A 24,095-nucleotide genomic window follows, 5' to 3' on the forward strand; every position below is an offset into this window, starting at 1 on the left:
AGGAAATGGCCTACTCCAGTATTCTTGCCCAGAAAATCCCATGGATAGAGGAGCCTGGTGGGCTAGTCCATGCAGTTGCAAAAGAGCCAGACATGACTTAGTGACTAAACAACAAACTTCATTAGGATAGATTTTAATGTCTGAGTTGACTATTCTAGGCTGATTTTCCCTGGCTCATGCTGTACCTTTTCAATATGTAGATTCAATTCTTCTTTTATTTTAGGAATGGGTTAATGAATTACATTTTAAACATATATCCTCTTCCAATGTTTTCTTTTGTGTCTCCAAATAGGTACATGTAGGGTTCCCCTTGCCTCCTCTCTATAGCTGTAATTTGCTCTCTAATCCTTTGTAATTTCTTATTTCCTTTTCATGTTGTTTACTCTCTTCATTTTAGCATCCTTCTCTCTCAGTGAATTTCCCTCAGTGTCCTCCCTTGTGCTTCTTCCAATTCAGCTTCAATTTTATGATGATTCTGGTTGTTCTTTCTACTTCTTTCCTGGGACCTGAATGTTCACAGGCTGTCTCATCTGTTGTCTCTTCATCTCTTCTCTGAGTCCTTGAATATCGTTTTATTGTCTTTCTTCATAAAAGTAATTGTTTTATCTTAATTCATGGTGTTATACATATTTTCATTTTTATACTGAGTGTTCTGTGGTAAGCTTTGTTTTGTTGTTCGTTTCCATAATTTTTATGAAATTATATATATATATATGGAAAGCACATATTATACATATATATAATATCAACATGCTGGCATAAGTCCTTTTGGAAGAGTTGCCATTATCCCTACCATAGTTTGGCCTCATGCTAAACTACAGGAAGGGAACACAGCCCCAACCCATCAGCAGAAAATTGGATTAAAGATTTACTGAGCATTGCCTTGCCCACCAGAACAAGACCCAGTTCTCCTCATAGCCAGTCCATCCCATCAGGAAGCTTACACAAACCTCTTATCCTCATCCATCAGAGGGGCGAATGAAAACCATAATCACAGAAAACTAACCAAACTGATCACATGGTTAGTCTTATCTAACTGATCACTGAGTTAGCCTTGTCTAATTCAATGAAACTATGAGCCATGCCTCGTAGAGCCACCTAAGATGGACGGGACATGGTGGAGAGTTCTGACAAAACGTGGTCCACTGGAGAAGGAAATGGCAAACTACTTAAGCATTCTTGCCTTAAGAACTCCATGAATAGTATAAAAAGGCAAAAAGATATGACATTGAAAGATGAACTCTCCAGGTCGGGAGGTGTCTGATATACTACTGGAGAACAGTAGAGAAATAGCTCCAGAAGGAATGAAAAGGCTAAGCCGAAGCAGAAATAATACCTAGTTGTGGATGTGTCTGGTGGTAAAAATAAAGTCCAATGCTGTATAGAACAGTACTGCATAGGAACCTGGAATGTTAGGTCCATAAATCAAGGTAAATTGGAAGTGGTCAAACAGGAGATGGCAAGAGTGAACATCGACATTTTAGGAATCCGTGAACTAAAATGCACCGGAATGGGTGAATTTAATTCAGATGACTTTTATATCTACTATTGTGGGCAAGAATTCCTTACAAGAAATAGAATAGCCCTCATAGTAAACAAGAGAGTACAAAATATAGTACTGGGGCAACCTCATAAACAACAGTAATGCAAGTCAATACCCCAATCACTAATGCTGAAGAAGCTGAAGTTGAATGGTTCTATGAAGACCTACAAATTCTTCTAGAACTAACACCCCCCAAAGCTTTCCTTTGCATTATAGGGGAATGGAATGCAAAAGTAGGAAGTCAAGAGATATCTGGAGTAATAGGCAAGTTTGGCCTTGGAATACAAAATGAAGCAGGGCAAAGGCTAACAGTTTTGCCAAGAGAATGCACTGGTCATAGCAAATACCCTCTTTCAACAACACAAGAGAAGACTCTACACATGGACCATCACCAGATGGTCAATGTCAAAATCAGATTGATTATATTCCTTTCCACTGAAGATGGAGCTCTATACAGTCAGCAAAAACAAGACTGGGAGCTGACTGGCTCAGATAATGAACTCCTTATTGCAAAATTCAGACTTAAATTGAAGAAAGTAGAGAAAACCACTAGGGCATTCAGCTATGACCTAAATCAAATCCCTTACAATTATACAGTGGAAGTTCACAAATAGATTCAAGGGAATAAATCTATTAGAGTGCCTGAAGAACTATGGATGGAGGTTCTTAACACTGTACAGGAGGCAGTGATCAAAACCATCCCAAGAAAAAGAAAGGCAAAAGAGCAAAATGGTTATCTGAGGAGGCTTTACAAATAGCAGAGAAAAGAAGAGAAGTGAAAGGCAAAGGAGAAAAGGGAAGATATATTCACCTGAATGCAGAGTTCCAAAGAATACCAAGAAGGGATAAGAAAGCCTTTTTGAGTGAACAATGCAAAGAAACAGATGAAAACAATAGAACGGGAAAGACTAGAGATCTCTTCAAGAAAATTAGAGATACCAAGGGAACATTTCATGCAAAGATGGGCACAATAAAGGACTGAAATAGTATGGACCTAACAGAAGCAGAAGATATTAAGAAGAGGTGGCAAGAATACATAGAAGAACTGTACAAAAAAGATCTTCATGACCTGGATAACCATAATGGTGTGATCACTCACCTAGAGCCAGACATTCTGGAGAGTGAAGTCAAGTGGGCCTTAGGAAGCATTACTACAAACAAAACTAGTGGAGGTGATGGAATTTTAGCTGAGCTATTTCAAATCCTCAAAGATGATGCTGTGAAAGTGCTACACTCAATATGCCCACAAATTTGGAAAACTCAGCACTGGCCATAGAACTGGAAAAGGTCAGTTTTCATTCCAATCCCAAAGAAGGGTAATGCCAAAGAATGCTCAGACTTCCTTACAATTGTGCTCATTCACATGTTAGCAAGGTCATGCTCAATATCCTCCAAGCTAGGCTTCAATAGTACATGAATCAAGAAATTCCAGATGTACAAGCTGGATTTAGAAAAGGCAGAGGAACCAGAGGTCAAATTGCCAACATCTGCTGGATCGTAGAAAAAGCAATAGAATTCTAGAAAACATCTACTTCTGCTTCATTAACTACACTAGAACATTCGACTGAGAGAATCACAACAAACTATGGAAAATTCTTCAAGAGATGGGAATACCAGACCACCTTACCTGCCTCCTGAGAAACCTGTATGCAGGTCAAAAAGCAACAGTTAGAACCAGACAGAAAACAATGGACTGGTTTGAAACTGGGAAAAGAGTACATAAAGGCTGTATATTGTCACTCTCCTTATTTAGCTTATATGAAGAGTACATCATGAAAAATGTTGGTCTGGAAAAAGCACAAGCTGAAATCAAGATGCCAGGAGAAATATCAATAACTTCAGATACGCAGGTGACACCACCCTTGTGGTGTCACAAGATGAATGAAAGAGCCTCTTGATGAAGGTGAAAGAGGAGAGTGAAAAAGCTGGTTTAAAACTCAACATTCAAAGAACGAAGATCATGGCATCCAGTCCCATCAATTCATGGCATATAGATGGGGAAACAGTGAAAGGCTATTTTATTGGGCTCTAACATCACGGCAGATGGTGAGTGCAGCCATGTAATTAAAAGACTCTTGCTCCTTGGAAGAAAGGCTATGACAAACCTAGACAGTGTATTAAAAAGCAGAGACATTACTTTGCCAACAAAGGTCAGTATAGTCAAAGCTACATTTTTTTCCAGTAGTCATATATGAATGTGAGGGCTGAAGATTTAATGCTTTCAAACCATGGTGTTGGAGAAGAGATGGAGTGGATTCCATGGAGATCAAACCAGTCAATCCTAAAGGAAATCAATCCTGAATATTCATTGGAAAGACTGATGCTGAAGCTGAAGCTCCAATATTTAAGCCACATGATGCAAATAGCTGACTCATTGGGAAAGACCCTGATGCCTGGAAAGATAGAAGGCAGGAGGAGGAGAAGATTCGATGGTTGGATGGCATCATTGACTCAATGGACATGAGTTTGAGCAAGCTCCAGGAGATGGTGAAGGACAGGGAATCCTGGTGTGCAATAGTCTATGGGGTAGCAAAGAGTCAGATACCAATGAGCAACTGAACAGGAACAATATTTACATGTCAGCATCTTTAAAAATATATTACAATAAGTTAAGAGTTTAATGGCTTTCCTGTTCAAAAAGGAGTCCTAGGGATGGAGGGGGTGAAACCTGTTTCTTCTATAGCCCCCACAATACAAAAGCACTCACTTCAGTGTTACCAGTGATAGATGGCTTCCTGCTAAGATGGCTGCTCTGTGTTTCTTTTCTGTTTCTCTGAAATAGACGAGCCTTAAGAGGGTTTCTCTCCGCTATCTCCACTGTTCTTGCTGTATCAAAGTTACACTTTGGAGTGCTTCTTACTGATAGAAAGAACAGTGCTATGAGCATTTTCTGAGACCTGCTGCCCCTAGGCCACTGCACTCTTTTCCTGCTTTCTTACTCATTTTTCTGCCTGTGTAGCATCTGTCTGATCTGTGCCCCACCCTTTCTTCAGGTCCCTCAGTTCTTGCTGAGCAGGAAATATGAGCTACCTGAGGAAGAGTCCTTCACATATCAGAAACATATTTTTGATATTTTTTACTGGCCTACCTGGACATTTTACTTCCATCTGGGTGGTTTCTGCTATATTGTTTAAAGCTATGGATGATATGGCACCCCACTCCAGTACTCTTGCCTAGAAAATCCCATGGATGGAGGAGCTTAATAGGCTGCAGTCCATGGGGTCGCTAGCGACTTCACTTTCACTCTTCACTTTCATGAATTGGAGAAGGAAATGGCAACCCACTCCAGTATTCTTGCCTGGAGAATCCCAGGGATGGGGGAGCTGGTGGGCTGCCATCAATGGTGTCGCACAGAGTCAGACACGACTGAAGCGACTTAGCAGCAGTAGTTTTACTGAAAACGGAATTTATAACTTTTTTTCTGTTTACTTTGTTTATTATGATATTTAGGAGGGGAAATAGGAAGTTGCTAGCTATGCGTTGTTAGGTACCAAATCTCTAAACAGTCTTTTGTGACCAAATATAGAAATATTTATAGAAACAGAAATAATAATAGCTACTATTTCATCTTTTTGCCAGACAGAGGCCCTCTGTGAGTCCAAAAAAGTGCCTTGAGGCTGGATACCATCTTATCACGTTAAGTAGCTATACTCATTTCTGCCCTAAGTCTACCAGGGTACAGTGGAGACAAATTTAGAGTGAGCTGTATAACCTCAAGGGTGAAGAGAACAGTGAGTTTTTCACTGAATGTGGCAGGACTTGGAATAGCTTAAGACACCCTATATGGTTCCAGAAGTCAGTTCTTCTCCAGACCTTGCTTTATTTATCCTCATCCTCTATCAGCTTGTCCACCAGAAGCATGAAAGTGAAGATGCCAGGCTGCATTGCTCCAGGCACATCCATGACCATTCTATCCTGACCTTAGTTACCACTGAGAGTTCTTAGTTCCTGCTCCAACCTCTACCCTCTCACCCTAGACTCCAGCACCCCTGGAAGTACTTCTGGACCTTTGTCATGAGAAGAGGGTGGTAGGTTCCATATACATCCTAGGCCATCAGCATCACCTCTCCATCCCAGGCTTGGCAGTCATGGTCTTCTGCCAATCTTCTGTTGCTTCCTGTCCCGTTAAACAACAAACTTTATGTCATATTTAAGGTAAAAACATACATGCATGTGTTGGTCTTTAGGGATTGAAAAACATAGAACCTTAAATTGTTTAAAAATGCCTGAATTTGGACCTTGAATTTGAACAGATCACACTGGACACAAATCTCCAGTTAGGAATGGAGATTCTTCTTATATGTACCCTTAAAAATATGTTTTCTGTTACTAAAACCTCTTATAGATATAGGCTTGTGTATCAGTCCTTGAATAGTCAGTGTTTCACCTGGTCAGAAAAGGGTCCTTGAAATGCATGTAAACATTTATATAATGTGTAAAATAATGGACAGTCTCTGCACAGATCTATAAGAGATTTTATATATACACACATTTATATGTTTGATTTTTGTATATGTTTATGATTTAGAATTAGAGCAAATTATGCTCAAGTTGGTATGCTTGAGTAGAGCTAATTTAAATATAAATCAGCTGTAAAAATTAGTCACTTCATTCCAATTGGCTTCCTCATTATTTCTAAGACTTGCCTGGAATGTCTTCTCCTTTTCCAAGTCAACCCTGCACACAAGCCTTGGCTCTAGTCCTGCCTCTTCCTGGATGCCTTCCCTGACTGCCACCAGCAATTTGAGCTCAGACATTAATAAAACACAGAATTGATTTGCAGGCACTGAGTCTGCATCTCCACAGTGGGATGAGCCAGGCAGGAACTGACCTCCACATCCCTGCCTTGTTCCCAGGGCTCTGCCATATCTCCTTTTAGGTGAGAACATGATTTTCTTCCAGTTTAGTCTTTATTAGTTGAGGACCTGGGAAATGTGGTTGGCTATGAAATCCTTCCTTAAAACTGCTATTTTCTGCACTACTGCTCATCTATTCTAGGTTTCCCATGTAGGGAAGTGCTTACCTTCTGCCTGACAAACACAATTAAAGCCAGAGTTAGCAATTTTTGACCAATATTTTGCATATATAACATTTTGTTTTGCCCTGGAGTATGGAAAATCTGGGGATTTTTATCAGAAGTTTTAAAAGCTTATTTCATCAAGCTAACCTCCCTACTCCAGATTATTATTATAAGTGCTACTCCACTAATGCACATTTACAAATGTTGTGCAAGTTCCGAATGTATTTCTTTTTCCAGATGAAGGATTATCATTAGAATCAAGAGAAACATTAAAGTCTCCTCAAATCTGGTTACTGAGAACAGTAATGGGTTTAATAGGGAAATCTATCTGTCTTTTCTTGTAGGTTGTACCACTAATTGGTTTAACTCATCTTCCTCCCAGTTAAATGTATTTTAAGTTCTTTCAAAGATTGCTTTTTAAGAAGGACTTTATTAGCAAGCTCCAGAATAATGGAGCCCTAAATCCTTTGCTCATGCTTGTATTTACACAAAATGATGCATCCTCTAAGGATAAGAGAAACATGCATATATATCGATGTTTTAGGCACTGAAAAGTAAAAACTGGAATTACATGTAATAATGCAATTTAATTTGAGCAGGCACAACTTCGCTCAATTCTTTGAGATGATCTCCAATTAGAAATGGGAATTCACCGTGTGTATGCTTTTAAAATCCCCTCAGAATGGGAGAAAATAACAGCAAACAAAGCAACTGACAAAGAATTAATCTCAAAAATATACAAGCAACTCCTGCGGCTCAATTCCAGAAAAATAAATGACCCAACCAAAAAATGGGCCAAAGAACTAAACAGACATTTCTCCAAAGAAGACATACAGATGGCTAACAAGCACATGAAAAGATGCTCAACATCACTCATTATCAGAGAAGTGCAAATCAGAACCACAATGAGGTACCATCTCATGCCAGTCAGAATAGCTGCTATCAAAAAGTCTATAAACAATAAATGCTGGAGAGGGTGTGGAGAAAAGGGAACCCTCTTACACTGTTGGTGGGAATGCAAACTGGTACAGCTACTATGGAAAACAGTGTGGAGATTCCTTAAAAAACTGGAAATAGAACTGCCATATGACCCAGCAATCCCACTGCTGGGCATACACACCAAGGAAACCAGAATTGAAAGAGACACGTGTACCCCAATGTTCATCACAGCACTGTTTATAATAGCCAGGACATGGAAGCAACCTAGATGTCCATTGGCAGATGAATGGATAAGAAAGCTGTGGTACATATACACAAAGGAATATTACTCGGCTATTAAAAAGAATGCATTTGAATTAGTTCTAACGAGGTGGATGAAACTGGAGCCTATTATACAGAGTGAAGTAAGTCAGAAAGAAAAACACCAGTACAGTATATTAATGCATAAATATGGAATTTAGAAAGATGGTAACGATGGCCTTATATGTGAGACAGCAAAAGAGACACAGAGGTAAAGAACAGACTTTTGGACTCTGGGAGAAGGCGAGGGTGGGTTGATTTGAGAGAATAGCATTGAAACATGTATATTACCATATGTGAAATAGATTGCCAGTCCAGGTTTGATGCATGAGACAGGGCTGGTGCACTGGGATGACCCTGAGGGATGGGATGGGGAGGGAGGTGGGAGGGAGGGTCAGGATGGGGAACACATGTACATCCATGGCTGATTCATGTCAGTGTATGGCAGAAACCACTACAATAACAGTAACTAGCCTCCAATTAAAACAAACAAATTAATTTAAAAAAATAAAATAAAATCCCTGCAAGAAGCCCCAATTGTGTTTTTTCTTTTTAAAAATTTTTATTGGAATATAGTTGGTTTACAATGAGGTATAACTGGTTCACTTTGCTATCTACCCAGTTTTATTTTCTGTCATTAAAACTGCTATGGCTGGCAGCATGTCTCTTAGCTCTCAAGGGTAAGTGCAACCAGCCCCTGACGTTCCTCAGAAGAGAGGATACTTGTGGTTGCCTGCTGGTTTCTGAAAGCTTCATCTTCACAGTAAATCCCTACCATAACCCCATGAGGTTGAGACCGTTAATATCACCATTTTACAGATGAAAAACCTGAGGCTTGGAGAAGAGCAGTGATACATGAAAAGCAACCACTTGTAAACTGAGAGCTGGTGTTCAAACTCAGGGCTGATAGATCCAGAAGTTTGAACTTAAAATTTTTAATTTTTTTTTAATTCATTGAAGTACATTTGATTTACAGGGATTGTGTTAATTTCTCCTGGGTAGCAGAGTAACTCAGTCATATAAATATATATTCATATTCTTTTATATATATTATGCTTAATATATTAATTATATTAATATATTGTTTTTCATATTCTTTTCCATTATATTGTCAAATTGTAACAGTATATTGAATATAGTTCTCTGTGTTATACAATAGAACCTTGTTTATCCATCCTATATGTAATAATTACTTGCATCTGCTAAACTCCCAATCCTTCCCACCTGTTCCCTCTCTCTCCTTGGCAACTGCAAGTCTGTTCTATATATCTGTGCATCTGTTTTTGTTTTGTAGATATGTTGATTTGTGTCATATTTTCCCACTTATTTCCTTGTCTTTCTCTGACTTACTGCACTTAGTATGATACTCTCTAGGTCCATCCATGTTGCTGCAAATGGCATTACATTCTTTTGATGGCTGAATAATATTCTTTATATATTTATATGTTGTTCAGCTACTAAGTTGTATATGATTCTTTGCAACCCCATGGACTACAGCACAACAGGATTCCCTGTCCTACACTATCTCCCAGAGTTTGTTCAAATTCATGTCTCTCTCTGTCTCTCTTTCTATATATATATATATATATACGTATACAGACACACATATAGATATACATATATATGTGTCTATGTATATCACATCTTTATGCATTCATCTATTGATAGACACTTAGGTTGTTTTCTTGTCTTGACTATTGTAAACAATGCTACTATGAACATAGGGGTACATGTATCTTTTCAAATTATAGTTTTGTCTGGATATATGCCCAGAACTGGGAGTGCTAGATCATATGATGGTTCTGTTTTTAGTTTTTTAAGGAACCTCCATATGGTGGCTCAGTGGTAAAAAATCCATCTGCCAATGCAGGAGACACAGATTTGATTACTGGGTTGGGAAGATGCTCTGGATAGGGAGATGGCAACCCACTCCAGAATTCTTGCCTGGGAAGCCCCATGGATAGAGGAGCCTGGTGGGCTACAGTCCATGGGGTCACAGAAAGAGTCAAGATACAACAATAACACAACAACAACAGCAACAACAAAGAGCCTCCATACTGTTCTCCAGGGTGGCTGCACCAATTTACATTCCCACCAGTAGTGTAGGAGGGTTCCCTTTCCTGCCCACTCTCTCCAGCATTTGTTATTTGTTGACTTTTTAATGGTGGCCATTCTGACTGGTACCTCCACACTGTAGTTTTGATTTGCATTTCTCTAATAATTAGTGATGCTGAGCATCTTTTCGTGTGCCTGTTGATCATCTGTATTAGAATCTTGGACTCTCAATGCAGTGCTATACTCCTGTTTGTATTCAGGGTAGGGAGTGTAGTTCTGACCTTTGTTTCAGGTGTGTGGTCTTTAACTTGGGGAAGAGGGTCTCTCTTGCATATGGGGCCATAGTGCCCCCAGGTGCAGGCATCTGGGGTGGTGGTGTGTGAGTAGATCAAGTGACTGTCAAATCAGGAGACTTGGGTTTGTAGGACCTTGGAGATGTTGCCTAACCTCTGAGAAACAGTAGAGAAGAATCTTATCTTACTAGCTGGCTTCAGGGATCATTTCATGTGAAAATACCATGCTCATGATCTGGAGTCCCATCCTTTTACATTTGGTAGATCCACAGACACAAATAATCTCAGAGCCAGTGGTTTCAAAGTGCTGAACACTTAAGTCTGTCCTAGCCTAATCCTCCCATAATGCTGCAAACTTGTCCTGTCATCACCTCCATTCTGCACATGAGGAAACTGACCACTGGGAAAGCCCCTGTCCAGTCTCAGCTAGGATGGCATCTGAGCCCAGTGCTGTCATCCTCCAAAGCTGAGTTACTCTTTTCTGCCTGCCCAGGATTCTTTTAAAGCAGAATGACTGGTTATGGTTCCTAAAACCATACTAAGCAGAATCAACCCTCACCTATTTCAGTTCCAGTTGATCAGTGCCCCAAAATTGTAGCCCAAGGAGTAATTGTAGCTCTTCCTTCCTGTCTTTCAAGCTCCCGTGGAGGGCAGCACCCCTTCTTCAGTGTTCCTTGCAACACTCCCCCTGCCTGCACTGTGCCCTTGCTGCTTGCTGGATATTCCATAGCATGAGGGACCCAGTCCCTACTGGGGAGAAGACTATGTGTAACTGAAGGCTCCCAGCAGCATGAGGATGTCAGGGTAGAAGGAGGAGGCTGGACCCTAGGCAAGGCAGTTCAGGAAGGCATCCTTGTGTTGATCCAGCTCAGCATCTAATTCTGCCCTGAAGAAGGCCTTTTAGAGAAGACGCTAATTGCAAACACTCTGAGTGCATTGATCCGCTACTGCTCTGATTAAGTAATTATGCACAAACAGCACCTACGAGGGCTGAAGGAGATTAGTTTGAAACAGCCGGCACTGGGTCTCCATTTCTGAGAGGCCTGCTGGCCTGCTCCAGAGACAACTCCTGTCCAGCCCAACTCTTTAATTACCTTCAGAAGCACTGAAGTTTAAATTACATTCTGACTGTTTTCGTATTAGCTTCTTCCAGTGCCCTGAACTAAGCATTGGTAAGGCTAGGGTCGGAGAGGGAGGGTCCTTGTGCAGGAGTGGTGGTTTTCTCATTTGGTTCTTTAGTTGCAAGATTTCCTGAGTTTTGAGAGCATACCAGTAATTGGTTCCCTAGCAGAGGTTCACAGATACCCTAAAATTGTTGTGTGTCAGATTTGCCATTTTCAAACATCCCCAGTTGGGTGTTCCAATGTGGCCTTCAGTTAGGATCTGTAACACACAGACATAGACACTTACTGTATCTTTTAGGTATTAACACTGTAGCTCTAAATACAGAATGTCCACAATCTGTCTCCACCTTTATTTTTCACATCATCTCTTATATGTGTTTATACCTCAGATTGTTTCCTCTTTTCTAATCCTCTAAGAGGGCTTGGTATAAGTAGCATGTCATTCAGTCCCCAAAGTCAACAATCAGCTGAGATCAGCTTGGAATAATAGTCTTCAACCTTGGGAGCATTTTTCAAAGGAGCACAGTTTCCCAGCTCCTGTTTCTTCCCTGGACATTACCTATCTTGAAACTTCCTCACTAGCTTTTGGCTTTGTCTGAAGAGGAACTAAAAAGCCTCTTGATGAAGGTGAAAGTGGAGAGTGAAAAAGTTGGCTTAAAGCTCAACATTCAGAAAACAAAGATCATGGCATCCGGTCCCATCACTTCATGGGAAATAGATGGGGAAATAGTGTCAGACTTTATTTTTCTGGGCTCCAAAATCACTGCAGTTGGTGACTGCAGCCATGAAATTAAAAGACGCTTACTCCTTGGAAGAAAAGTTATGACCAACTTAGAGAGCATATTGAAAAGCAGAGACATTACTTTGGACTAACAAAGGTCCGTCTAGTCAAGGCTATGGTTTTTCCAGTGGTCATGTATGGATGTGAGAATTATACCACATAACTTTAGTTTCAAGATACGTAATGTCCAGGGAAGAAACAGGAGCTGGGAAACTGTGCTCCTTTGAAAAATGCTCCCAAGGTTGAAGACTATTATTCCAAGCTGATCTCAGCTGATTGTTGACTTTGGGGACTGAATGACATGCTACTTATACCAAGCCCTCTTAGAGGATTAGAGCATATTGAAAAGCAGAGACATTACTTTGGACTAACAAAGGTCCGTCTAGTCAAGGCTATGGTTTTTCCAGTGGTCATGTATGGATGTGAGAGTTGGACTGTGAAGAAAGCTGAGCACTAAAGAATTGATGCTTTAGAACTGTGGTGTTGGAGAAGACTCTTGAGAGTCCCTTGGACTGCAAGGAGATCCAACCAGTCCATTCTAAAGGAGATCAGCCCTGGGATTTCTTTGGAAGGAATGATGCTGAAGCTGAAGCTCCAGTACTTTGGCCACCTCATGCGAAGAGTTGATTCATTGGAAAAGACTCTGATGCTGGGAGGGATTGGGGGCAGGAGGAGAAGGGGATGACAGAGGATGAGATGGCTGGATGGTATCACCGACTCGATGGACGTGAGTTTGAGTGAACTCTGGGGGATGGTGATGGACAGGGAGGCCTGGCATGCTGCGATTCATGGGGTCTCAAAGAGTTGGACACGACTGAGCAACTGAACTGACTGAAGGAAGATAGAGGAGCCAGGGAAGAAGGCGTGAATGGGTGATGGGGGTGGGCAGGGCCAGGCTAGACTTTCAGTGAAGAAGCAATCCTCTCTCCCCAAGCAGTGCTCAGCTCGACTGACCTCTCCACAGGTACATACTTGTAGATCAGAGCACCCTTTCCTCTCTCATGACCCTACCAGGGCTATATGACCTCATCACCACTTTCTACCCTATGCTGTTGGCCACAGTGCCCCTTCTCCCTCCCATCCACTGAGCCATCGTGATGTAATTACTCCCAGCTTTGTTTCATCATGGTCTGCATTCAAAGCCCACAGGCTTCACACTCGCTTAAAAGCTCCAGGCTTTGTGGAGGGGGAAAGAGCCCAGGTAGAAAAAGCCATCACATTTTCTTCCCAGGGCTGTATACCATCCACAGAGGCTGCGTGCACCTTATTTACATTTGCTTATTGCATTTCGTTCGTATTTTCCAAACAGACAGGGCAGGTCTGCTGCGAGAACACCAAATTACCTGGGCCCTTCTCTGCCTGAGTGCTGCGCTTTCCTGGGGGAGGGAGCTGTCTGCCTGCACATTTGCAATAATGTAGCAGCCCTCTCCTTTTCTCTAATGAAGCCCCAGTGGCTGCACAGATGATAGATGCTCCTGGGAGCATAATAGGAAGACAGCAGGCTGGAGTCAGCCCTTCCAAAAGACAACTGTTCTCACAGTAAAGCCTGATGGTGCTCCCTCCATCCTCTGCTGCTCGGCTAGCTGCCTCCCTGTACCGCTGGCAGAGCTTCCTTTACCTGTGAGGGCCTGAGGTTTCTTTTTTTTTTTTTTCCATGCACAGCATGGACCAGGTATATTAATTGCCTCAGTTACTACTGGCTATCCACAAGCCTAGTCAATCCAGAAAGCTGGTCCAGGACCCAGGGGCAGCCCAGCAAGGAGACAGCTGAGATCCAAATCCTGTCCCTGCCACCTGATGGAGATTTGATTTGGGGAGTTTGTAACCCATGCGCCCATGGTTTCCTTCAGTACATATATTCTGAACAACAATTATGTCTCTATCCTTATGGTAAGTGCCAAGAATGGAGGTGTGTGTCGGGGGGAGAAATCAGATACCCGCTCCCCTCAAATAGCTTTGCCACCTGGAAGAAGCAGGCATCTATTACAACCCAAATCTCCTGGACTTGTACTGACCCACATACAAAAGAAGTGAAGGAGAGATGTCATTCTTTATATCCCAGGCATCTCCTTGGGCTTTTATGAAAAGCATAACAATAAAATTCTAACATATTATGCAGACAACTGGGAGATGGGAAGGGGAACATAAATTTATCAAGTCCCATTGGAAGCCAGTAGCTGTGAGCTAGGTTTTACTGATACTGTCTCATCTTACTCCATGTGGTGATGCTACGAGCTAAGCTTTATTAGACCATCTTGCAGATGGATGGATGGAAGTTTACAGAAGGCAGCAAGAGCACTGTTATGCCCAGTTAATAAGTATGCACTGGGAGTATTCTTTATGCCAGGAACCAACTGCATTAGGTGCTGGGCTCCCAGAGCTGAACCTTGGGGCAAGCCAGCCTCGGGGCATGTTTTATGTTGCTATGATTTAGAAGGGGAGATGGACACTGAGCTGGAAGTTACAGGTGTGCTTTAAAGCAGAGATCTGACAGACAATAAGCATTAGCAAGACAAAGAGAAGAAACATGCTCCATTGGAAGAGTGTGTGCAAAAGACAGCGCAGAGCCTCGAGGCCCAGGAGGAGCAAAAAGAGTTGGAGGCAGAGGCCACCGGGATCACATTAAGGAGTCTGGGTAGGCTTGTACAGAGCAATTGAGAGCCTCTGGAGTAGCTAAGTGGGAAAGTGACTTAATCAAATCTCCCTTTTGGAAAGATCACTTTGGCTGCTGGATGGCAAAGGAAAAGTGGGGAGCAAGACAGGGAGCCTTGACTTGGTGGGAGGTCCCAGTGGTGGCTGGGCTGGCAGTGGAGATAGCAAGAAGCAGGGGACTTTGGTGGGAGTCAGGACAGGCAGTCCTGGGTGTCTGCCCTGCAGATACGAGTGCTGCAGAGCTGTGCTCTGATTCTAGGAGGAGGCAGAGATTAGGGGTCAGCTGATCTCAGAGATGCTGCCAACACTAGCCATGCTGGACAGATTGGGATTATGGAAGAAAGAGAGTAACCTGTAGAAATAAGAAGGCAGATATGGAAAGACTGCAGAAGAGGATGTTCGACAGAGATGAGTAGGAGAATGAAAGCAATTAAAAGTGAGCTGAAGCCAGGGTTAGGGGTGAACGGAAGAGGATGGAGCGTGGAGGGCAGAGTGCTGGCTGCGCCTACCATTCAGGAAATATGGCAGTGGATGGGGACTTGGCCAGATCCTCTCCCAAGACAGCAGCATCTTCCTCTCTAATGATCGGATGCTGGTGGCCTGAGAACCTTGCTTCTTTCACCAGGAGAGACTACCAGACAGCCCTCTAGAAATCATAAGGGATGGCCCACCTCTGGGGAGAGTGTGAGATGGATGTGGTTTTATGGTTTTCTCCACACAGAAGTGTCTTTTTCCAAGGAAGGAACCGAGTGTGTGGGAGGCACCCGTCAGGGCCCCTATTTCTGGAGCATTAATCCTCTCCTGCCTTTTTCAGGGGCTATAAGAGGCACCTTAAAAGGCAAGCACTTTTCTCCCACAGGAGACAGGGTGCATGTGGCTAGAATACCGAATCTGAGCAAATAGCTCTCTGTGTGCCATCGTCTTTGATTATTTTTTTCCTCTGGGACATATCTGGCCCCAGGCAGACTGTGCCTGACTTGCTCCTTATAAGGACTGTTCAGTTGAGGACACTAAGCATGAATAGGGCCCAGTAATTGAATGCCTCTATCTCCATTTCAGCTTCTGATCTCTCTCTACCCAGGCCAGTGCCATCCTGCTTGAGGACTTCTCCCTGAGCGACAGGTTTGTTCCTTTAAGACTCCAGTCCCTGACTTGATCAGCCACCCAAAGTCTGCATACTTTGAGAAGCTGGTGGGAAATCCAGTCTTCTCAAGATATAGGTTACCTGCACATCTGTCAGGGTTTAGTTATACATGACTGACTAATTCATCCTGCAGCATGAGATGGGGATTCATTTCCTTTGCAAGTTGACTTGGCAATTTTCTCCGCTCAAAGAACATTTAGAATAGACAGTGTACATGGCAATCAGGAAGAAATAGATGCTATTAATTTTCCATTTGCAAACTTGAGATTGACTATAGAGCCTACATCCCATTCTCCTTGGAAAAACAGGCCACAGCCTCTCCTGTTTATAGCTGTGCAAAGTCCGAAAAGTTAGAAAAAAAGAGCCTTCTATTCTCCAGAGGCTCTGAATTGGGGCTGTTGTTAGTGGAGGCTTCTCCCAAGGGTTGGTACTGGTACCTGGCAGACGAGCATCACCACTGTCAGCACAAGCTCCTCCTCCTTTCTGTGCATGTGGCTCAACACGGGATGCTGGTCCCCAGCTTGACTGAGCATGTGATCTCCTTCCTCAGCTCACTGCTGAGGAATGAAGGGAAGGGCTAGAGGCACAGACTTACATGTCAGGGTATCATAATGGACCTGCGAAAGCTGGAAATCCCAAAGGTGGCTAGCTTCATCCAGTGCTCATTATACAATGTTCTGCCACACTGGAAATACTGTGTGTATCTGTGTTGTCCCACATGGAGTCATTCACTAGCCACATATGACTGCTGAGCAACTTGGAATGGGATGGGTGCAAATGAAGAACTAAATTTTAACTTTTATTTCATTTTCATCAATTTAAATGAAAATAGTCACATGTGGCTCACAGCAACTCTACTGGATAGCAGAGGTATCTGTGTGTGTAGCAGAGGTATCTAACCAGTTTAGCACAGAGGCATCTGTGTGTGTAGCAGAGGTGCGCCAAAGCCAGTTGTGTGGCCAAAGCCAATTGTGTTTAGCTATATTTGTCTCTGGGGCTTCCCAGGTGGTGCTAGTGGTAAAGAACCTGTCTGCCAGTGCAGGAAACATAAACACACAGGTTCAATCCCTGGGTCCGGAAGAGCCCCTGGAGAAGGGCATGGCAACCCACCCCAGTATTCTTGCCTGGGAAATCCCATAGACATAGGAGCCTGGCAGTCTATAGTCCATAGTTTTGCAGAGTTGAACATGACTGAAGCAACTTGGCTAGTATATTTGTCTTAATGGTTTTCTGAATGCTGTGACAGTTGCTCTACACTTACCTATATATCATCAATCTTAAAATAAAAATAATAGTAGAGGTAATAAAAATCATAGCTGGCACATGCTGAGTAATTACTATATACCAGGTGTTTCCCTCAGCATGCTACATACCTTGTCTATTTTATAGTCACATAATGATGCCTTGAGTTTATAGATATGATGAAACAGAGGCGCTGAGGGGTTAAGTGGCTGGTTTGAGTCACCCAGCATGTCAGTGGTCGAGCCGGGATTTACACCAGGCAGCGATATTCCAGAGCTCAAATACTCTGCTGCCTCTCCAGACAGTCCTCAGTGCTGTTTCCTGGCTGGTGTTTTCAGATACAATCATGTTCTAGTTGTTGGAAGCCAGGTGTTGTCTTGAGGTCATTAGCGACCTGGGTATAAGCAATGGTTACACATTCCATGCTTTACAGAGTTCAGCTGTGGCTCCTGGCTGGAAGGAAGGCAGCAGCTAGACATGAGCACACTCAGGTTGCATAGACTTTGCCTGGGTCTGCTTACCACCTCACCTCAAGTGGAGAGCAAGAGAGTCCTTTCCTGCCTGAGGTTTAGGAAGTTGGGCTGTGTTCTCCATCAAGTACTGAATCCCAAGCTCATGAAAGAGAGGCTCTCCTAAATTCAGTCAGGTAAACAGGAGGAGAGGCTCTGCCTAGTATTGTTGTCTTCTGGAGAGGATTCACCCCTTGGCAGGGCAGATGGGGGCTGATGGCCTTAGCCGAGTGAAGGCTGGATGGGAGTCTGAGTGAGACCCACAGGTCATTTATCACTGCCCGTGTGCCTTCTGGTGGAGAGCCTGGGTGTTCGCTGGGGTCCCTCTGCATTGACAAATTCTAGACTTCATCTGCATCTTGCCAGCACCGTGAGACATTCAGAATGCAGCTCTGTGCCATAATGGTGACTTGCTTGGCTTTTAGAATTTGGGAAAAGTGACAGTGGTGGGCTTCACTTTTTCTTCACTGAGACTTTATCTCCTTGGGTCTCTAATTCCTGTCCCTCCTGATGCAAACTGCTAAATGCAGTGCTGGATGTTCTGCCTCTTGCTAGTGGCCCACTGCCTGGACCCTTTGTCAGGATTCTCAGGAGCTAGAATTAGGGTAAAATCAGGCAGCAAGGGAAAGTCAGCTCCCTTCTCTGTGCCACTGTCCTTCCTTTGGGGATTCCTCTCCTCCAGTCTTAGTTCTCACTGAGACTGTCAGATAGCCTGCACCTATCCATCCAGCATCTGGAGTTTCTTGTTCTCAGAAGGAGTGTTCATTTAATTTTCTCTGTCATACCCTAAAAGATGAGCTGGTTAGTTAAAGATGGGCTGCAAAAAAGGACTCTTTCAGGGATAAGGCATCCATCTGTCCATAAGGGAAATTCAAATCAGTCTGTCCAAAGCCCGGCAAAATATGCCATACTCAGAAACCCACATGTGAGCTTGATGCAAAATTGAAAGTTGCTCATACTCGGGTCTTTTTATATCCCAGGCTGCCTTTCCCTAAGAGCATTGGCTATCCCTAAGTATTTATCTCTTGGCATGAGTTCAGTGGAAAATGTGATCTTCTCTGGTAAACTGCAATAGCAAGTTTGATCAGGTTAGCAAAAGGACCCATAGCAGCTTTTGGAGGCTGGTACATGATGCTAAGATCACCCCAGCTTGCTTTCAGAGAGCGGAGGCAGTCCACGTTCAGGTTTGCATAGCGCTGCTTGCCTGGGAGTCTCGGCTCTCACTTTGTTACACTCTTTACCTGTGAAGGCAACATCTTTGAGGCATTTTCACAATGGGGTAAGGAGTTACATCCTGGTTGGAGAGATAGTTCTGTTTGGAGCATTGCTTGTTGAGGGGAGAGAGCCCACAGACTTAATGTTTCTTCCATCTGCTTTTTCTCCAGCCTGCACGGACAAGGAGTTGAGAAACCTTGCTTCCCGACTCAAGGACTGGTTTGGAGCCCTTCATGAGGATGCAAACAGGGTCATCAAGCCCACCAGCTCTGAAACAGCCCAAGGCAGTAAGACACTTTACTTTTGCTAGTTTATTTCATTTTAAACACCACATTTCCTCAGTTACTGATATTGATTGACCACCCTGAGATGCTGTTGTTAAAAGAAACACTAAGTTAAATGTACACAATGACTTGAAACACACTGCAATTTCAGAAATATTTAAATATTGGAGGACAAGGAAATGCCATAGAATCAAGAAAATACAACCATTTAATTTTTAAAATTATTTATTTTACTTCACAATATTGTATTGGTTTTGCCATACATTGACTTGAATCCACCATGAGTGTACATGTGTTCCCCATCCTGAACCCAACTCCTACCTCCCTCCCCATACCATCCCTCTGGGTTATCCCAGTACACCAGCCCTGAGCATCCTGTATCATGCATCCAACCTGGACTGGTGATTCATTTCACATATGATATTTTACGTTTCAGTGCCATTCTCCCATATTATCCCGCCCTCACCCTCTCCCACAGAGTCCAAAAGACTGTTGTATACATCTGTGTCTCTTTTGCTGTTTCGCATATAGGGTTATCATTACCATCTTTCTAAATTCCATATATACGCATTAGTATACTGTATTGGTGTTTTTCTTTTTGGCTTACTTCACTGTATAATAGGCTCCAGTTTCATCCACCTCATTAGAACTTATTCAAATGTATTCTTTTTAATGGCTGAGTAATATTCCATTGTGTATATGTACCACAGCTTTCTTATCCATTCATCTGCCAGTGGACATCTAGGTTGCTTCCATGTCCTGGCTATTATAAACAGTGTTGCGATGAACGTTGGGGTACACATGTCTCTCTTGATTCTGGTTTCCTTGGTGTGTATGGCCAGCAGTGGGATTGCTGGATTGTATGGCAATTCTATTTCCAGTTTTTTAAAGGAATCTCCACACTGTTCTCCATAGTGGCTGTACTAGTTTGCATTCCCACCAACAGTGTAAGAGGGTTCCCTTTTCTCCACACCCTCTCCAGCATTTATTGCTTATAGACTTTTGGAAGCAGCCATTCTGACTGGTGTGAAATGGTACCTCATTGTGGTTTGATTTGCATTTCTTTGATAATGAGTGATGTTCAACATCTTTTCATGTGTTTGTTAGCCATCTGTATGTCTTCTTTGGAGAAATGTCTGTTTAATTCTTTGGCCCACTTTTTGATTGGGTCTTTTATTTTTCTGAAATTCAGCTGCAGGAGCTGCTTGTATATTTTTGAGATTAATTCTTTGTCCATTGCTTTGTTTGCTCTTACTTTCTCCCATTCTGAAGGCTGTCTTTTCACCTTGCTTATAGTTTCTTTTGTTGTGCAGAAGCTTTTAATTTTAATTAGGCCCCATTTGTTTATTTTTGCTTTTATTTCCAATATTCTGGGAGATGGGTCATAGGGGATCCTGCTGTGATTTATGTCACATATGATATTTTACGTTTCAGTGCCATTCTCCCATATCATCCCGCCCTCACCCTCTCCCACAGAGTCCAAAAGACTGTTGTATACATCTGTGTCTCTTTTGCTGTTTCGCATATAGGGTTATCATTACCATCTTTCTAAATTCCATATATACGCATTAGTATGCTGTATTGGTGTTTTGCCTATGTTTTCCTCTAGGAGTTTAATAGTTTCTGGTCTTATGTTTAGATCTTTAATCCATTTTGAGTTTATTTTTGTGTATGATGTTAGAAAGTATTAGTTTTATTCTTTTACAAGTAGTTGACCAGTTGTCCCAGCACCACTTGTTAGAGAGATTGTCTTTTCCCCATTGTATATTTGTGCCTACTTTGTCAAAGATAAGGTGTCCATAGGTGTGTGGATTTATCTCTGGGCTTTCTATTTTGTTCCATTGATCTATATTTTTGTCTTTGTGCCAGTACCATACTGTCTTGATGACTGTGGCTTTGTAGTAGAGACTGAAGTCAGGCAGGTTGATTCCTCCAGTTCCATTCTTCTTTCTCAGGATTGCTTTGGCTATTCGAGGTTTTTTTGTATTTCCATACAAGTTGTGAAATTATTTGTTCTAGTTCTCTGAAAAATACTGTTGGTAGCTTGATAGGAATTGCATTGAATCTGTAGATTGCATTGGGTAGTATACTCATTTTCACTATATTGATTCTTCCAATCCATGAACACGGTATATTTCTCCATGTATTTGTGTCCTCTTTGATTTCTTTCATCAGTGTTTTATAGTTTTCTATATATAGATCTATTGTTTCTTTAGGTAGATATATTCCTAAGTATTTTATTCTTTTCATTGCAATGGTGAATGGAATTGTTTCCTTAATTTATCTTTCTGTTTTCTCATTGTTAGTGTATAGGAATGCAAGAGATTTCTGTGTTGTTTTTATATCCTGCCACTTTACTATAATCATTGATTAGCTCTAGTAATTTTCTGGTGGAGTTTTTAGGGTTTTCTATGTAAAGGATCATGTCATCTGCAAACAGCAAGAGTTTTACTTCTTTTCCAATCTGGATTCCCTTTATTTCTTTTTCTGCTCTGATTGCTGTGGCCAAAACTTCCGAAACTATGTTGGATAGTAGTGGTGAGAATGAGCACCCTTGTCTTGTTCCTGACTTGGGGAAATGCTTTCAATATTTCACCTTTGAGGATAATGTTTGCTGAGGGTTTGTCATATATAGCTTTTACTATGTTGAGGTATGTTCCTTCTATTCCTGCTTTCTGGAGGGTTTTTATCATAAATGGATGTTGAATTTTGTCAAAGGCTTTCTCTGCACCTATTGAGATAATCATATGTTTTTTTATTTTTCAATTTGTTAATGTGGTGTATTACATTGATTGATTTCCAGATATTGAAGAATCTTTGCATCCCTGGAATAAAGCCCACTTGGTCATGATGTATGATCTTTTTAATATGTTGTTGGATTCTGTTTGCTAGAATTTTGTTAAGGATTTTTGCATCTATGTTCATCAGTGATATTGGCCTGTAATTTTCTTTTTTTGTGGCATCTTTGTCAGGTTTTGGTATTAGTGAGATGGTGGCCTCATAGAACGAGTTTGGAAGTTTACTTTCCTCTGCCATTTTCTGGAAGAGTTTGAGTAGGATAGGTGTTAATTCTTCCTTAAATTTTTGGTAGAATTCAGCTGTGAAGCCATCTGGTCCTGGGCTTTTGTTTGTTGGAAGATTTCTGATTATGTTTCAATTTCCGTGCTTGTGATGGGTTTGTTAAGATTTTCTATTTCTTCCAGTTCAGTTTTGGAAAGTTGTAATTTTCTAAGAATTTGTCTATTTCTTCCAAGTTGTCCATTTTACTTGCAAATAGTTGCTGATAGTACTCTCTTATGATCTTTTGTATTTCTGTGTTGTCTGTTGTGATCTCTCCATTTTCATTTCTAATTTTATTGATTTGATTTTTCTCCCTTTGTTTCTTGATGAGTCTGGCTAATAATGGTTTGTCAACTTTATTTATCCTCCCAAAGAACCAGCTTTTGGCTTTGTTGATTTTTGCTATGGTCTCTTTTGGTTCTTTTACATTGATTTCTGCCCTAATTTTTAAGATTTCATTCCTTCTACTGAGCCTGGGGCTCATAATTTCTTCCTTTTCAAGTTGCTTTAGGTGTAGAGTTAGGTTCTTTATTTGACTTTTTTTCTTATTTCTTGAGGTAAGCCTGTATTGCTATGAACCTTCCCCTTAGTACTGCTTTTACAGTGTCCCATAGGTTTTGGGCTGTTGTGTTTTCATTTTCATTCATTTCTATGAATACATTGATTTCTTTTTTGATTTCTTCTGTGATTTGTTGGTTATTCAGCAGTGTGTTGTTCAGCCTCCATATGTTGGGATTTTTAATAGTTTTTCTCGTGTAATTGACATCTAATCTTACTGCATTGTGGCCAGAAAAGATGCTTGGAATGATTTCAATTTTTTTTGAATTTACCAAGGCTAGATTTATGGCCCCAAATGTGATCTATCCTGGAGAAGTTTCCATGTGCACTTGAGAAAAAGGTGCAATTCATTGTTTTGGGGTGAAATGTCCTATAGATATCAATTAGATCTAACTGGTCTATTGTATCATTTAAAGTTTGTGTTTCCTTGTTATTTTCTGTTTAGTTGATCTATCCATAGGTGTGAGTGGGGCATTAAAGTCACTATTATTGTGTTATTGTTAATTTCCCCTTTCATACTTGTTAGCATTTGTCTTACATATTGTGGTGCTCCTATGTTGGGTGCATATATAATTATGATTGTTATATCTTCTTCTTGGATTGATCCTTTGATCATTATGTAGTGTCCATCTTTGTCTCTTTACACAGCCTTTCTTTTAAAGTCTATTTTATCTGATATAAGTATTGCTACTCCTGCTTTTGGTTTCTATTTGCATGGAATATCTTTTTCCAGACCTTCATTTTCAGTCTGTATGTGTGCCTTCTTTTGAAGTGGGTCTCTTGTTCAGTTCAGTTCAGTCCCTCAGTTGTGTCCGACTCTTTGCGACCCCATGAATCGCAGCACGCCAGGCCTCCCTGTCCATCACCAACCCCCGGAGTTCACTCAGACTCACGTCCATCGAGTCAGTGATGCCATCCAGCCATCTCATCCTCTGTCGTCCCCTTCTCCTCCTGCCCCCAATCCCTCCCAGCATCAGAGTCTTTTCCAATGAGTCAACTCTTTGCATGAGGTGGCCAAAGTACTGGAGTTTCAGCTTCAGCATCATTCCTTCCAAAGAAATCCCAGGGCTGATCTCCTTCAGAATGGACTGGTTGGATCTCCTTGCAGTCCAAGGGACTCTCAAGAGTCTTCTCCAACACCACAGTTCAAAAGCATCGATTCTTTAGTGCTCAGCCTTCTTCACAGTCCAACTCTCACATCCATACATGACCCCTGGAAAAACCATAGCTTTGACTAGACGGACCTTTGTTGGCAAAGTAATATCTCTGCTTTTGAATATGCTATCTAGGTTGGTCATACTTTTCTTCCAAGGAGTAAGCGTCTTTTAATTTCATGGCTGCAGTCACCAACTGCAGTATTTTGGAGCCCAGAAAAA

The 24,095-nt window shown here is 41.8% G+C and overlaps 1 protein-coding gene across 2 annotated transcripts in view; it reads left to right on the forward strand.

Moving 5' to 3' along the window:
• Positions 1 to 24,095, forward strand: part of SPOCK1 (SPARC/osteonectin, cwcv and kazal like domains proteoglycan 1) — a 589,026-nt gene that overhangs the window by 532,175 nt on the left and 32,756 nt on the right. For both annotated transcript variants that reach the window (XM_018050345.1, XM_018050346.1), the window contains one exon: positions 18,988 to 19,104. In XM_018050345.1, the coding sequence (XP_017905834.1) occupies positions 18,988 to 19,104 (117 nt within the window). The remainder of the gene's footprint in view (positions 1 to 18,987; positions 19,105 to 24,095) is intronic.

The sequence above is a fragment of the Capra hircus genome, chromosome 7 (genome assembly GCF_001704415.2).
Source record: "Capra hircus breed San Clemente chromosome 7, ASM170441v1, whole genome shotgun sequence".
NCBI classification, from domain to species: domain Eukaryota; kingdom Metazoa; phylum Chordata; class Mammalia; order Artiodactyla; family Bovidae; genus Capra; species Capra hircus.